At 59.9% G+C, this 15,508-nt stretch overlaps 1 protein-coding gene across 1 annotated transcript in view; it reads left to right on the forward strand.

Moving 5' to 3' along the window:
• Positions 1 to 3,428: 3,428 nt before the first annotated feature.
• The window catches only part of MGAT5B (alpha-1,6-mannosylglycoprotein 6-beta-N-acetylglucosaminyltransferase B), a gene marked incomplete at both ends in the record, with an annotated part of 65,542 nt that continues 53,462 nt past the window's right edge, over positions 3,429 to 15,508 (forward strand). Inside the window, 2 exons of the mRNA XM_080712741.1 lie at positions 3,429 to 3,496; positions 7,154 to 7,266. Coding sequence (XP_080568867.1) covers positions 3,429 to 3,496; positions 7,154 to 7,266 — 181 coding nt within the window. The remainder of the gene's footprint in view (positions 3,497 to 7,153; positions 7,267 to 15,508) is intronic.

Raw genomic sequence — 15,508 nt, forward strand, 5'->3', positions numbered from 1 at the left:
AGCCTCCCAAGCGCGGGGATCACAAGCGTGCGCCACCATGCCCAGCTGATTGAAAAAATTTAAAAAAGGGCTGGGGTGTAGCTCCTGGGTTCCATCCCCACACCAAAAAATCCCCCCAACCCAAATGTGCCCAGGCCTCTCAGCAGAGTCAGAATAGGCCTCCACTTAGCTAATATCTGCAGGCAGTGATTGTGTGTCTGTGGGGCAGGGCTGAAGGTCTCAGTTCAGATTCTTAGCCAAGGGCCCAAGCGCCAGTGGTTTGTTTGGGAGATGACCCCAGAAACGTCGAAAGGGAATGAGGGATGAGATTCCGGAAGGCAGCCAGCGTGGGGGGGTGTCGCCGAGCGGGTGACCCCCGCGGGTGGCTGGGCTCCACCTTTCTGAAAACTCTGGGGGCCTTGTGGACTGTGGCTCAGGGCGCCCCACCGGAGGGGAGGCGGTTGGGGTGTATGTCCGCCACTCTAGGGCTGCTTCCAGGGCATGGGCGCTGGCATCCGCCTTGCCTCTGAGGTTCTAGCACATTCCTACAGCCAGAAAAACCGGTGGGCAGAGGGTCGAAGGTACGCGTGGTAATCTGCCTTTTATTTTATTTTATTGGTACTGGGGATTGAACCCAGGGGTATTCTACCTCTGAGCTACCCCCTGCCCAGCCCTTTTTATTTTTCATTTTGAAAAAGGTTCTCGCTAAGTTGCTGAGGCCGAACCCTGCACCTGCGATCCTCCGGTCTCAGCCTCCCAAGTTCCGGGGTCACAGGTGCACGCCACCAAGCCCAGCTGGTGACCTGCCTTTCGGCAGGCAGTGCTCCGAGGCCGTAGCGGAAGCCAGGCCACCAGCCAGCGCCTGCGTTGACAGGTTCCATGTCAGAAGGGTCCTGAGGGGCAGGTGCTATGAAGAGCCCAGCTTGCAGCTGGGTAGACCGAGGCAAGGTTGCAGGCCTGCTTTTCAATTTTTCTGCTAATGTGTGTAGCACAGGACAGAGCGCAGGGCATGTACACTGACGTTGGCTGTAGCCAGGGGCTGACCAGAGGGACGGAGACCTGCAAAGGAGCAGGCGCCGGACAAGCTGCCCACGGAGTATTGTTTGCCGTCCCCGCCCTGCCTCCCCGCCTGGCCCCCCAGCCTGCTGTTACATGGCGGAGGGGAGCTGGGCGTGGTGGTGTGTGTCAGTGCTTGGAGGCTGAGATAGAAGGATTGCAGGTTCAAGGACAGCCTCTTCAACTTGGCAAAAGAACAAAAAAATAAAATAGGGCCAGGGGTGTAGTTTGGAGATAGAAACCCTGGGAATAAACACACACACACACACACACACACACACACACACACACACACACATATGCCCCTCTCTCCTATCCCAGAGATGATCGTGCCTTCAAGGGAGACCCCATCGCCTTCCTTTAGGGGTTCAAGGGCAAGCCATCTCCTCTGTAGTTTAATTAATTAATTAATTTATTTATTTATTTATACTGGGGTTCCTGGAAGCCCTTCTACCTCCGGGCTACACCCCCAGACCCATTTTTACATTTTTATTTGGAAACAGGGTCTCCTAAGCCAGCGCGCGCGGCTGGCTTCGAACCCGCGCCATCCTCCTGTCTCCGCCTCCCAAGCGCGGGGATGACGAGCGTGCGCCACCACGCCCGGCTTCTTCTTGGGTTTAAAATATCAACCAGGTGGCAGTACAAGCCCCCGAGCTTTTGCAAGAGAGATGCGCAGGCAGAAGGGCCATTTCGCCTCTTTGCGTAGACGTGGCTTTGGCCTCGACGGCCAGCGATTGGCTTCTTAGCTGAGCTGGTGGCAGATGGCGCACCCAGGCAGGACGTGCGATTCAGAGGCCCAGCAGAGGCCCTGCCCTCAGACATCTCCGCAGCCAGCCTGCCGTGATGCCCGAATTTCCCGCCACCAGCCGCCACTCTTGGGTACCAAAGCGCGGTCAGCATGCCCTTGCTCAAGGCAGATTTGTTACCGAGCTGGAGTAACACATGAATCCGCCAACACCAGTTTATCACCCGTTTTCACGTTGGCAGGGAGCGCGGCAACGAGGTGACAGGTGAGTTTTGATGTAGGAAAAGTGGGGATCAGGAGTCACTACGGCGAGAAATGGGCTGCGAGGAGGGCGGGGCAGGATGGAGAGGAACCTGGGCTTGCTCCTGTACAAGCCGGGCTGTGGACCGCGGCTGCAGCTGGAAGCGGTGCTCAGAGACACCCAAGTCATCTTTGCACGTGGCGCTCAACGTGTAGGGCGCGTTCCAGCGTGTGTGGGGTGCGGTGTTTGCACCTGGCCGAGGTCTAGTTTGAGCACTTTGGTTCCCCGCGGGCTCCCTGGGCTCCCAGGAGCCTCAGACCTGCAATTGCAAAAGCATCTGCAAAAAGCCTGGCGTGGTGGCGCCCGCTCGTGATCCCCGCGCTCGGGAGGCTGGGACAGGAGGATGGCACGGGTTCGAAGCCAGCCTCAGCTACTTAGTGAGGCTCTCGGCGACTTAGTGAGACCCTGTTTCCAAATAAAATAGAAAATAGGTCTGAGGGTATAGCCCGGAGGTAGAAAAGCCCCTGGATCCCACCCCCAGTACCACTAAAAAAAAAAAAAAAAAAAAATCTCCAAAGTCCAGAAGTGCAGGGGAGAGGTGTGCGTGCGCCGGGATGCTAGACGACTCAGGTCCAAGCGTCTTGGAGTTCCCAAGAGCCTCGGTGGGCTTGTGGCCACTCTCATCTGTAGGGAAGACTCTCTCCGGCGTGCACGCTCGATCACCGGCCGATTAATGGGAACCGGGGTCAGGAGCCAGGACCCTGAGGATGGGGGTCCCCTCGGGTGGCGGATGGGTGTACGGGTGTGCCGCCCAGCGAGAGCCGGCGTGCAGTGGAAGGCGCCGACGTCCCGGGGGCGGCGGAGGGGGGTCCTGCCTGCCTCCCGGGAGGGGCGGGGGTCCCCTCCGCACCCGCACCCGCAGCCCGGGGCTGGCGGCGCCCTGGGGAGTGGCGGGCGGGGGGCGGCGCGGCCCGGCCGAGGCCCCCGCCCCGCACCACCGCGCCTGGCCGCCAGGGGGCGCCGCGCTCCGAGCCGCCGCAGGCCGCCCGCCGCGCACCGCGCCTCCTCCGGGAACAATGCGGCGCCTCGGGGCGTAGCGGAGCACGGGCGGGGGCCGGGGGCGCGGGGCCAGGGGCGCGGGGCCAGGGCGGCTGCTAGCCGGGGTCGGGGATGCGGGCGCCCGCGCGCGGCCAGCGAGCCCGAGCAGCCGCACGCGCGGCCGGCGGTCTGGGGGCGCGCCGCCCTCCGGCCCCCAGCATGTGAATCGGGGGGGGGGCAGCAGAGACGGCCGGCGCCCTCCCGCCCCGGCCCCCGCCCCGGCCCGAGCCCCCGGCCCGCAGGCAGCCGGGCCCAGGACGGCGCGCCCGGCCTCCCTCCCGCGGCGGCGCGCACGGCCAAGTTTGAGCGATGGTCACCGTCAACCCCGATGGCAAGATAATGGTCAGAAGATGCCTGGTCACCCTGAGACCCTTCCGGTAAAGTTCTCCCCCCCACCGGCGCGGGGGGTGCGTGGTGGGGGTGGGCGAGGTCGGTCCCCGCGGGCTGCAAGTTCAGGGGCCGAGGGAGGTCCGCGCCGGCCACAGGGGCGGGGGGCGCGGAGCTGGGGTCCCGGGTGCGGGCGGAGGGCGGGTCACTCTGAGCCTGCCCCCAGCCGGTCCTGGCTGGGGGGGGACTCGAGGCGTGCAGGTGGGAATGGGGCCGGAGAGCGTCGTGGTGGTTGGTGGTCCTGGGCCGGGGACTGGCCCCAGGCACGCCCCCCCCCCGCCCTGCCCCTCGGGCCCTCCCCGCCTCCCCGTCGGTATCACCTGGGCCGCAAAGTTAGCGCGGTGCCCGGGCGGCGCCCACTCGGGTCCTGCCAGGCAGCGGGCCCCTCCCTGCATGGGTCCGCACACCCCCTCTGCCTAAGGCATCCTCCTCTCCGGCCCTCCCCTCCCTCTGGCAGGGCGCTGGCCTGTCTCTGACCCGAGATTGGGGTGAGGACCCCCCCCCCCAGCTGGGTATTCACCCTCCACTGTGGGTCTCTAAGAGGCGGGGCAGACGAAGCGGGAGCGCGAAGGCGAAGACGACCCCCCCACCCCATGCACACGTGGGGCAGCCTGGTCCAGGCGGGGCTGGGGCTGTGGGCACTCGCTCGCTCTGCTGGTCCCACTCTCGTGCCCCCCCCCCAGCCCGCTCATGCCCGACCAGCTCCTCCTCCCAGGAGCTGGTGGAGCCAGCTGCAGCCCGGGCTGGGGAGGGGGCGCTGGGTGCCCACGGGGGCTGGAGTGCTGCTCTGTACCCTCCCTGGGTCGCTGAAGATGCCAACGGAGCTGAGGGTTTGGACGCAGGGCGGGACTCTGGGCAAGGCCACAGGTGGGGTGCAGGTGGGGGCAGGACCGAGCCCTGGAGGGCAGGGGCTGGCAGGTGCAGGCACCCCAGGTGCGGGCTGCCCGAGGGGCTGGGCTCCAACCCTTCCCTGCCAGGCCTCTGACTGAGCCCCAGCCCTTCGCAGTCCACTCCAGGCGCCCTCCCGGGTCGTGATGGGGCTGGCGGTGGGGAGATGGTGGCCCTTCTGCTCCCCTCCCAGCACACCAGGTGGCCTGTGGGGCTGAAGCCCCTGGAAGATGGGAGATGACTGTTTGACAGGGCTGTAGGACGGTCCCCGGGGGGTGTCAGGAACCCCTGGCTTTGAGAGCTCATGGAGGCAGGGCGCGAAGCTGGCCTCTCTGGAAAGGACCTGGTTTCTCCAGGGAGATCTTCAAATCCCTGGCCTGCCCAGGAGGCTGAGCGGATGCTGGCCTGGTGTCCCGCACCATTTGAGCCCCGGCCCTGCAGGCGGTGGGCAGCCCTCTTCCTGTTGGAGCCGGCGTGCCCCCGCACCATGGACAGCGCTCGGCCCCTAGGCTGCCTCCTGTAGCTCCTGCCCCACTCCCTTCCCGGCTCACAACTGAAGGCAGGGCTGGGGATGGGGTCGCGTGGGTTCCCCTCCAGTTATGTAAGTTCACCCTAGGGTCTCCTAGGCTGCCAGAGAGCCACAGCCACCAATGGAATCTTTGTGTCCCCCTTAGACCCGGGCAGGCCTCGGATTACATCACCCCGGCAGGCTGGGAATGCAGTTCCATCGGTTTCCCAAGAAAGGGGTTCTTAGCGCCTTTATTCTGCAGGGGCTCCTGAGATGTTGCCCGAGTAGATATATGGGCGGATAAAACAAACCATCTTAACTTGAATCCACTATAAATGGCCCTGAGCTGCCCTGGGGGACCCTGGGCGCCAGGCTGGGGGACCGGCAGAGAGGGGTGCAGAGGGAGGGTGTAGGGTCAGGGCTAAAGGTGTAAACACCTTTCTCATGGCAGTGTCTGGACCCCGGAAGACAGCCTGGGCCTCCCACTCGAAATACACCTCTAGGGCTGGGGAGAGGATGGGAGGGGACAAGGGACGGGGGGGGGGGGGCTTCCCCTGGGACCTCCCAGGGGTGTGACTGCCCCCCGCCAGGCTTGGAGGGGCTCAGTGAGGAGTCCTTCTGCAAGGAGGGCCAGTGTTCCCTGTGCTGCCCCGCCTGCTGGGTTGCTTCTCCCCTCCCCCTGGTGGGGACCTTCTCTGTGGGAGCTGCCCCCCGGGAAGCTCCCAGGCTTTCTGTGCCAGTCCTGCCCCGCTCTGACTTTATCTCTTAACAGCTTCCTTTAAGTATGGGTTGGGAATTTTGTTGTGTTTCTTATTTTCTTCTGCAATTGTGTGTTTCCTTTAATGGACCAAATTTTAATTAAATACTGCTCTGCCAGTTTCAAATAATGGAGATTAAAATGCATACAGCAAAGCTTGCATAAAGATCCCAACGAGCGCGGGGTTTGGGGACAGAGAGTGGAGGCGGGGCGGCTGGAAGTCCCCGGCATGACTTATGGCTGGCTCCGGGCTGGGTGCAGGTCCTCATTCTGCCCCTGAAGGAGGGATGTCCACTCTCGATTCTGCTAGTTCGAGTCGTCTGATAGATTCAAGGTCCCAGGACCTCTGACTGGCCCCGAGGCTGTGTTGCTGGCTCATCCTCCTGTTTGGGGCCCGGGATTGAGGCGGCAGGAGCCTAGGGTCCAGGTGGGGTGTGAGCCTGGTGCTCCCCCCCGGGCTAACTCAGTGCCTGGCGCTTGGTGGATAATCAACTCAGTGCTAAGAGAATGAGTGAGCTCATGTTTTGGCCAACCCTTCCAGCCACGTGACCACGCTCACATCTGTGTAACACTCCACGCAGGTGTGAGCCGGCCCTCATCAGTGAGTGGTGTGTGCTGACAAGCCAGGGGCACCCGTCTGGTGTGGGAAGAGTCTGAGCACGGCGGGGGCCCACGTGGTCCTGCCTCACAGTGACGGGGCACAGGCCACCCCCCGAGAACACGGACAAGGAGGTTTCACCCGAGCTCGTGACTAATGGTGCTGACGGGATTGTGTGCACAAGGGCTGCGGGTGCCCAGGGCATCGATAGGGCCCAGGCGGCGGTCGCGTCTGCACCAATGACTCGCCCTCCAGCCGGCTTCAGGCCCTGCGGTTCGTCTATGGCAGTGGCTCTCCAACTCAGCAGTGTCTGAGATCCCTGGGAGGGCTTTGCTAAAATACATTGTCTCGGTCCGGCGTGGTGGCACACATTCACAGACAGCCTCAGCTACTTAGTGAGGCCCTCTGCAACTCAGCGAGACCCTGTTTCAAAATAAAGAATAAAAAAATAGGGCTGGGGGTGTAGCTCGGAGGTAGAATACCCCTGGGTTCCATGCCCAGTACCACCAAAAAAAGAAAAGATAGATGATAGCTAGCTAGCTAGCTTGTCTGTCTTGCCCTGTGTCTGGGTCAGGAGCTCGGGCTCGGGCCCCAGGATGTGCATTTCTCACCACCTCTGGGTGCTGCTCCTGGGCTGAGGACGGACGCACTGTTGTTAATGAGCCGTCTCCAGGCTGGCCCTGGCCATTTTTACCTAAGTTGGCCAGTTTCTTGTGGCCACTTTGTCCTGTGTGATGGGAGCCCCCTGGGCCCTGGGGCTCAGCCCTCTGCTCTCCTTCCTCCCTCCGTCCCTTGCTTCCTTCCCTGGTTCCCGAGGCGTTTCTGTGCCCTCCCCAGTGGAGGCTGGGGTGCTCCACCGCCGGCCGGCCCGCTCACCCGCCCTGCTCCTCCTGCAGGCTCTTCGTCCTGGGCATCGGCTTCTTCACACTCTGCTTCCTGATGACGTCTCTGGGAGGCCAGTTCTCCGCCCGGCGCCTGGGGGACTCGCCCTTCACCATCCGCACAGAAGGTATCTTTGGGGCCGGGGAGGCTGGAATAGGTGCAGGTGCTCATGGGGAGCAGGGGCGGAGCCTGGGAGCCCAGCGCTGTGGAGGGCTTCCTGGCTGCCTGTGGGTGAATGTAGGAGGAGAGGGGCCTGCCTGGGCTGGGCGAGCCTGCTTCCTCTGGCCAGGATCCCTGGGCCAGGATGGGGATATAGGAGGGCCTCTGAGCCAGAATCTTCAAGGTGCGGGAGAGACCTGCATTGCTTCTTTAGTTGGGGCACCCAGGCCGACATCTCTGAATGTGACATCTCCTTTTAGAGACGCACCTGCCCCGCATCCTTGGCCACAGTGGGGGACAGGCCTGGTCATGGGCTTGTGTGTCTTTGTGACTTGAGTCACTCCTGGTCCTCCACCGCCCTTGTTCACGTGATGTTTGCAGTGCACGGAGGGAAGGTTCAGAGCACGGGCATCGGGGACCGGCCGGGCCGGGGTCATCACCCGCTAGGCCTGCGTCATAGGCACTGACAAAGAATCAAAGCAAGCCGGGCGTGGTGGGTGACACAGGCTTGCAATCCCAGTACTCGAGAGGCTGAGACAGGAGGATCGCAGGTTCACAGCCAGCCTCGGCAATGTAGCAAGGCTCTTAGCAACCTAGTGAGACCCTGGTCTCGAATAAAGAAAAAATTGGACTAGGGGCGTAGATTGAAGGTAGAATGCTTCTAGGTTCAATCCTCAGTCCCTCCCTCAAAAGAGAGAAAGAGAAAGAGTGAGAGAAAGAGAGGGAGAGAGAGAGAGAGAGAACGAACACCTGGGTATGGTGGCCCACACTAGTAATCCCAGCATTTGGGAGGCTGAGACAGGAGGATCGTGGTTGGAAGACAGCCTCAGGACAGCCTCAGCTATTTAGTGAGGCCCTTTGCAACTCAGTGAGACCTTGTTTCAAAATAAAGAATACAAATGGGGCTGGGGGTGTAGCTCGAAGGTAGAATGCTCCTGGGTTCCATCCCCAGTACCGGAAAAAAAAAAAAAAAAAAGAATAAAAACAAGAATGACCTTTTCAGGAGCTGGGTTGGGGAGTACCCTGCATGGTTGGCGGCTGGACGGCATAAGTATGCCCGACTCATCCTGGAGGTGGGCCTGCCCCCTGTCCCCTGCTCGCTGGGAAGTCGATGGTGGTGTGAACACGCCGTGTCCGCTCCAGTGGGCCCCGGGTCGTCTCCGGGGTGGGAAGGAGGCGGGCGTGTGGGGTGGTCGGGGACACCGAGGCCAGCAGGGTTTCTGGGTCTGTTTAACTTTGCAAGATTGCCCTGCGCCCCGGGCGAGGCTTTCTTTGGAGTCCTCTGTCCTCCAACGCGCAGGGCTCTCTCTTCCCGGCCACGAGCAGCGCGGTCCTCCCAAGCAGCGGAGGCCGTCATCCCGAGTGGGCGCTCTGAGCGGCCCTTCTTGTACCACCTGGCGGCTCACCGTTCGATTCGATTCGATTCATTCCTTCGGTTTAACACACGCTTCTTGAATCTCGCGGAAGCTCTCAGGAGTCTCAGGCTTCTTAGTCACTCCGGCTCGAGTGGAGGTTAACTGATCCCATCTCTGAGCCCCAGAGATCCCTCAGTCTCTCCCAGCCTCCAGGCAGGTAACGATACCACTTGCCCAGGGCTCACATCTCTTGGGGCCCCGTGCACACTGCACGGGTGCGCTGGGTGTGAGAGGGGCGTGCTGCAGAAAAGGACGTTTAGGGGAGAGAGATGAGGTGCTGGAGTCTTCACAGCCGAGATGCCCAGCAGGTGAGGCTGAAAGAGGGGGCGGCGTAGTGGGCAAGGTGACCTGGGAGGGCAGCTGGGGGACGGGTGGCGGAGAGGTGGGGTGGGGACGCCTGGGCCCCCTGGATGCCACCTCTGGAAGGCCGTGCTCCCCTCTGGGTGGGCTGCTGCAAAACACTTCAGAAATCTAAACTTCCAGAAAGGTCCCGGGTCTGAGAGGCGGGAATAAGGGGCCAGGAGAGGAGGGGCTTGTGACGGGGCCTGGCATTTCAGTCGGTCTCCCTGAGGGGCTTGGGGGCCAAGGTGACCGTCCTGTCCCCCAGAGCGCCAGCCCCGTCCTGCAGGGCTCAGCGGAGGGGCTCGTGGGGGCCCTGCTGGTGCGCTGCCGAGCAGTTTTGCTCAGGAGTAGAGTAGGGGTCCAGCTCAGCCCCCAGGTCCTGCTCCATCTCCCCACCCCTTGTTGCTGTTTTCCCAAGGACGGACATGATGTCCCCCTCTAGTAGCATAGAACCATTTGCCTGGGATTGGACTATATGAGAATGGAATCACATAGTGGGTGTTCCTGTGTGTGTGGTACTAAGGTTGAATCCAGGGGTGCTCTAACACAGAACTACACCCCTAGCCCTTTTTATTTACTTACTTATTTACTTATTTATTTATTTATTGGTGGTTCTGGGGTTCCTGGAAGCCCTTCTACCTCCGGGCTACACTCCCAGACCTATTTTTGCATTTTTATTTGGAAACAGGGTCTCCTAAGCCAGCGCGCGCGGCTGGCTTCGAACCTGCGCGATCCTCCTGTCTCCGCCTCCCAAGCGCGGGGATTACAAGCGTGCGCCACCACGCCCGGCCCCTTTTAATTTTTTATTATTTTTTACTTTATTTTATTTTTGGTACTGAGGATGGAACCCAGGGGCCTTCTACCTATGAGCTACACCTTCAGCCCTATTTTTTATTTTTAATTTGAAACAGGGTCTCACTGAGTTGCAGAGGGCCTCACTAAGTAGCTGAGGCTGCCCGCGAACCGCGATCCTCCTGTTTCAGCCTCCCGAATGCTGGGCTTACAAGCGTGCGCCACCACGCCCGGCTAGCCCTTTTTATTTTTACTTTTAAATTTGGGGAGCTGGGGATTGAACCCAGGTGTTCTACCTCTGAGCTACACCCTCAGCCCTTTTTTATTTTTATTTTGACACAGGCTCTCACTCAGTTGCTGAGAGTCTAGCCAAATTGCTGAGGCTGGTCTTGAACCCGCGCTCCTCCTGTCTCAGCCTCCCAAGCACTGGGATCACAGCTGTGCGCCATCATGCACGTCGTGGGGCTGCGGGGGTTCTTTGTGGCTTCTCTTAACACTGCACGCGTGAGATTCACTCATCTTACTGTATGTGGCTGTTTTCACTGCTGTGTAGTTTTCCATGGTGTGACCACACCATGTACCTGTTCACCCCATCATGGTGGGCATGGTGCTGTTTCCCGTTGGGCTTGGGGGACAGTCCCACCAAGAACACCCCAGCACCTGGCTTTTGGTGTTGGTGTGTCTAGGGTCGAGGTGCTGGGTCCCCCACGTCTTGTGACATCAGTTCTCAGACTCAGTTTATCCAAGTCAAAACTTTTCCACATTTCCCAAGCTCCTAGGCTGGAAGCTGAGTGTCTGGAATATTCAACTAAAGTCTGAGAGAGGAGGAGATGAACGAGGAGAGAGGTTTCTGAGAGCCCAGCACCCCAACTCAGCTTATGTCCCAGCCCCCAGCGGCCTCCGATCTCCTTCATACTCTTGCAGCCAGCTAATTTGCCGAGGCAGGAACACCGGCCTGGGAAGCAGGTTCACTGTGGCTCTGAAATCCTAATGCTCACCTGGACATGGTGGTGCACACCTGTAATCCCACTACTTGGGAGGCTGAGATGAGAGGATCGCAGGTTTGAGGCCAGCTGCAGCAACTTTAGTGAGACCATGTTTCAAAACAAAAAAGTAAATAAATAAAAAGGGCTGGGGGTGTAGCTCGGAGGTAGAATGCCCCTGGGTTCCATCCCCAGAGCTCCCTCTCCCCAAAATCCTGATCCTGCAGAGAAGCCTCCCTCAAACTATGCCCCACCTGTGCCTGGGGCGCCCCCAGGCAGAAACTCCAGCAGGTGCCAGCAAGCCCATAATGAACCGGGAGGGGAGGAGTCGCTTGGGTGGGGAGGGACACTGGGAGTGGGGGACCAGGGTTGGGTGTGGACAGCGCCCATGCCGTGGGGCCACGCAGCCCCGGAGCGGGATCAGGATAAGGAAATCCACTAAGGACCTGCCATTTTTTTTTGGGGGGGGGAAGTCCTTGCATTGGTCAACAAACCATCAAACAGGTAAAGAAAGCGGGACCCCTCCTGTGTAAGGCCAGGAGAAGGGCTTCCTCTGAAAGCTCAGGAGAGTGGAACCCAGCCTGGGGCTCGGGGGTTCCCTGGGAGCCCCCTTTTGTGGGCCAGGCGGTACCTGTTGAAGCGTGCTAGTTAAAAGATGAGTGTGACGGCCGTCGCATCCTGTATTTACACACCTGCCTCAGGGATTCGATCGAGAAGCGGCTGCGCGGGTATCACGCTCGGGGGATCCCTGACTTCATCCCCTCTTGCTGCCGGGGCGCCTGGCTCGGGCCCTGGGAGCGGGCCGCTGCGGTGCCATCCGAGCAGGTGCCAGGGACGTTGCGGGGCCGTTCCCTGCCGTCGACATCTTGCAGAAGCAGCAGCCAGGGGCTTCTCTGGGGAGCCGACCCCAGGCCGGAGCCCCGTGGTCCAGCGGTGCGTCTGACCTGCCTAAGCCCTGGCCTGGATTCGGGAGCCTGGGCCGCTTGGGCCCTGAGGCTGGCTCTGGCTCCTCAGAAGGCTTGGACGGGGCAGGGCCCAGGGCGCTGGTGCGGAGCCGGCCTCTGCTCCCCGTTGCCCTGAGCTGGGAGCTCGGGGCCCAGCTGCTCACTGCTCATTTCTCCAGCTGTGCAAGCATGAAGTCACACTCCCTCCTCTAGAGCGGGGTGCTGCTGCTCCCCACTGGGGAGGTGGGGGAACCATCGGGCAAAGGGTGGGGCATGGAAGAGCAGAGGGGAGGCCGGGTGAACAGAGGCCGGGAGGAGGCCGGGAGGAGGCCGGGAGGAGGCCGGGCCTCGCTCGGCGGGTAATAAAAATCCCCGTCTATGACTGCGAGGATTCATCTGTATCTCTCCAAGTCCCCGCCCTCCTTATTTATATGGAAATACGGAAGGAGTGTGTGTTAGTGCTGATTCTATCACTGGGGCCTCACAGTAAATACATTTCGGTTCAGCCAGTGCCAAGCTGGGAACGGGATTGGGGGAGCCTGGCGGCCTGCGAGGAGGTATCCTCCTCGCAGGGCCGGCCCTCTGCTAGCCTGCCTTCCTCCTGGGGACCCCCCACCCCCGCCGCCTCATCCTTGGGTGTCTCCTGGGTGCAAAATGTAGTTGGAAATGTGGCCCAGAACTCTTCGGGAGGGGGTGGGCTGTCTCCCCAGGTCTCTGGGGCTTCCCCAGTCCCTTACCACCGGCAGAAGATGGAAGGCTGCTCCTGAGCCCAGGTGCTGGAGGGGATGAGGCCCAGAAGACTGAGCGTCCTTAAGGGGTACCCAAGGCAGATCTGTTGCCTTAATCAGGGCCTGGCGAAACCCGCACAGCGGGTCCCTCCTTCACGGACACGTTTAAGGACTTTGGCCTAGCCGGGCGCCATGACCTAAGCCTGTAATCCCAGTACTCAGCGCTTGGGTGGCTGAGAGGAGAATCGGAGGTTTGAGACCTGTACTCAGCAGCTTAGGAGATTGTGTTTCAAAGTTAAAAAAATAATAATAAAAAGGGCTAAGGGTATAGAGCTCACAGGTAGAACACCCTTGGGTTTGATTCTCACTACCAAAATAAAATAGAATTGGCTTAATCCTTCTATGAAGGGCAGTCCACAAGCCCAGCATCTCCAGACATCCTTGGGGGTGGGGTGGCCTGCTTGCCCCTGCTCGTCCTGTGCTCTGATTTCTTGCTTTTGCCAAAGTCATCTGTCTTGGCATCTCCTCTCCTGCCTCCTCTGTCCCCCCCCACACCGATCTCCCCTGTTCCCCTTAAGACCCTTACCCAAAGGGCTGCAGGTGTAGCCGCTTGCCCTGGGGGGTGGGTGTCACAGGGGCTTCAGACCACTGCTCAGCACAGCCAGCCAATTTAAATTACCTCTGCATCCGGGCCAGGGGCCCCCTGCGTGGTCCATGCCGCCGGGGGGCCCCCACCTCCATCCGTCTTGGCCTCTGCCCCACCCTGTGCTGTGCCCCTCTCCCTCCTCCCTGACCGCGCCAGCAAACTCCGGGCTTCCCGTTTGAATGCAGCCACCTGGATCCCCCCCTCCCCCCATCTGCTCTGGGCATCCAACTCCGCTCTTGCCCAGGGCGTCAGTAAACCCCCCAGCAGGATTTGCTGCCAGCGTTGATGGGGATGATTCCTTCTCGCACCCTGATTCCCAGAAGCAGTTGGGGAGGAGACGCAAAAATAGGGCGTTCAGCTGGGCGTGGTGGCGCACGCTTGTCATCCCCGCGCTTGGGAGGTGGAGACAGGAGGATGGCGCAGGTTCGAAGCCAGCCGCGCGCGCTGGCTTAGGAGACCCTGTTTCCAAATAAAAAAGTATAAAAATAGGTCTGGGGGTGTAGCCCGGAGGTAGAAGGGCTTCCAGGAATCCCAGTACCACCAAAAAAAAAAAAAAAATAGGGCATTCACTCAGGGAGCCCAGCAGGAAGGCAGCGCTGACCAAGCTGTCTGGGCCGGTCAGGCCGGGGCCAGAGAGCCCTTGAATCGGGGTGTCCCAGCTGTGGCCTGGATTTCCCTTCTCCAGCCTCAGACTTTGGGGAAGAGGCCACTGTTGCCTAGGCTACGAGCCTCGACCCCCCAGGGCTGCCCAGGGGCAGGCTGTGTGCCGCAGGACTCTGGGAGGCCCATCGGGCTGTCGAGGCACAGGTGGAGACCCTGGAGCTCGGCAGGGCGGTGGGCCCGCCCTCCTCATTACTTTTTCTTTTTTCTTTTTTTAGCTGAAATGATAGTTGCTTGTCGGTTCTGTGCTCTAGGTCCTGGCTGAAAGTGGAGTGCTGGGTTTGGGGGAGAGGGGACGGGCCCACCGTCTCAGAAAGGAAGCAGGTTCGAAAGGGCAGAGGTGGCTCGGCACCTGGACCTAGTTATGCCTTGTTCGTTGAATCGATGAACTGGTAGATTGGCTGATTGAGGGGGAGCGGGAGGGGCAGAGTGGAGAGAGACCCAAGCTTGCTTTATTTTAGGTTATTGTGACCTCTCCTGGGCCTGATTGAGTTTTTAAAAACTCTGCTCAGGTTTCAGGCAGGGGAGGCACTGGCCGCTTCCCCTACTGAGGGGCTGGTAGGGACAGTGTTTTTCTAATTCCTTTCTTAATATACCCACTTCTTCCAACATCTGGCTCCCCGCTGTGGGACTTTGTTTGTGTGTGTGATACTGGGGCTTGAACTCAAAGGCATTCTACCTCTGAGCTACATCTCCAGCCCAATTAAAAAAAAAAAAAAAAAAACACGTTATTATTACGTTTTTATTTTCCCTCTTTTTTTTTTTTTTTTTTTTTTTGCAGGTCTGAGGGTGGAACCCAGGGGCATTCGACCACCGAGCTACACCCCCTGCCCTATTTTTTATTCTTTATTTTGAAACCGGGTCTCACTGAGTTGCAGAGGGCCTCACTAAGTAGCCGAGGCTGTCCTCGAACTGCAATCCTCCAGGTCTCAGCCTCCCGAATGCTGGGATTACAAGCGTGCACCACCACGCCCGGCTATTTTTTTTTTTTTTATTATTCTTTATTTTTGAAACAGGGCTTCACTAAGTAGCTGAGGCTGGCTGAGAACCTGTGCTCCTCATGTCTCAGCCTCCCAAGTATGGGGATTACAAGCGTGCGCCACCACGCCTGGCTCTGTGGGAATTCTTAGGACCCTCTATTTCTCCTCTTCAGAGCCAGAGACCATCTGTCTTTCTCTCTCTTTTGGTACTAGAGAGTAAACCCAGGACCACTCTACCTCCAAGTGACACCCCCAGCCCTTTTTATTTATTTACTTACTTATTTATTTTTATTTTGAAACAAGGTCTCGATAAGTTGCAGTGGGCCTCACTAAGTTGCAGAGGCTGGCCACAAACCTGCAGTCCTCCTGTCTCAGCCTCCCAAGTGCTGGGATCACAGGCATACCACTTGTCTCTTAAAGGACCCTGTGTCTTTAAGGAGCCCCTGCCCCTTCCTGCCCTGGGCCTGCTGCCCAGCTGGTGTTACGCAGGAAAGCGTGCTCCCTCTGCCAGCTCCTGCAGCCTCCCTTCCGACCTCCAGCTGGCAGGGGAGCCCAGCCCGGAGGCGTCTCCTATCAGTGCGGTGGGTGCTCGCAGTGGCGGGACCTGGCAGAGCCAGTAGAGAAGGGGGGTGTCACAGGAGCAGCCTTGGTGACATGGGGGGCCTCTCTGGCTCCCCTTCCTCCTCGGCTGTCCTGTCCCTTCTTTCCTCTTCCTCTGGT

Source organism: Muscardinus avellanarius (assembly GCF_963383645.1).
Source record: "Muscardinus avellanarius genome assembly, chromosome: 16".
NCBI lineage: Eukaryota > Metazoa > Chordata > Mammalia > Rodentia > Gliridae > Muscardinus > Muscardinus avellanarius.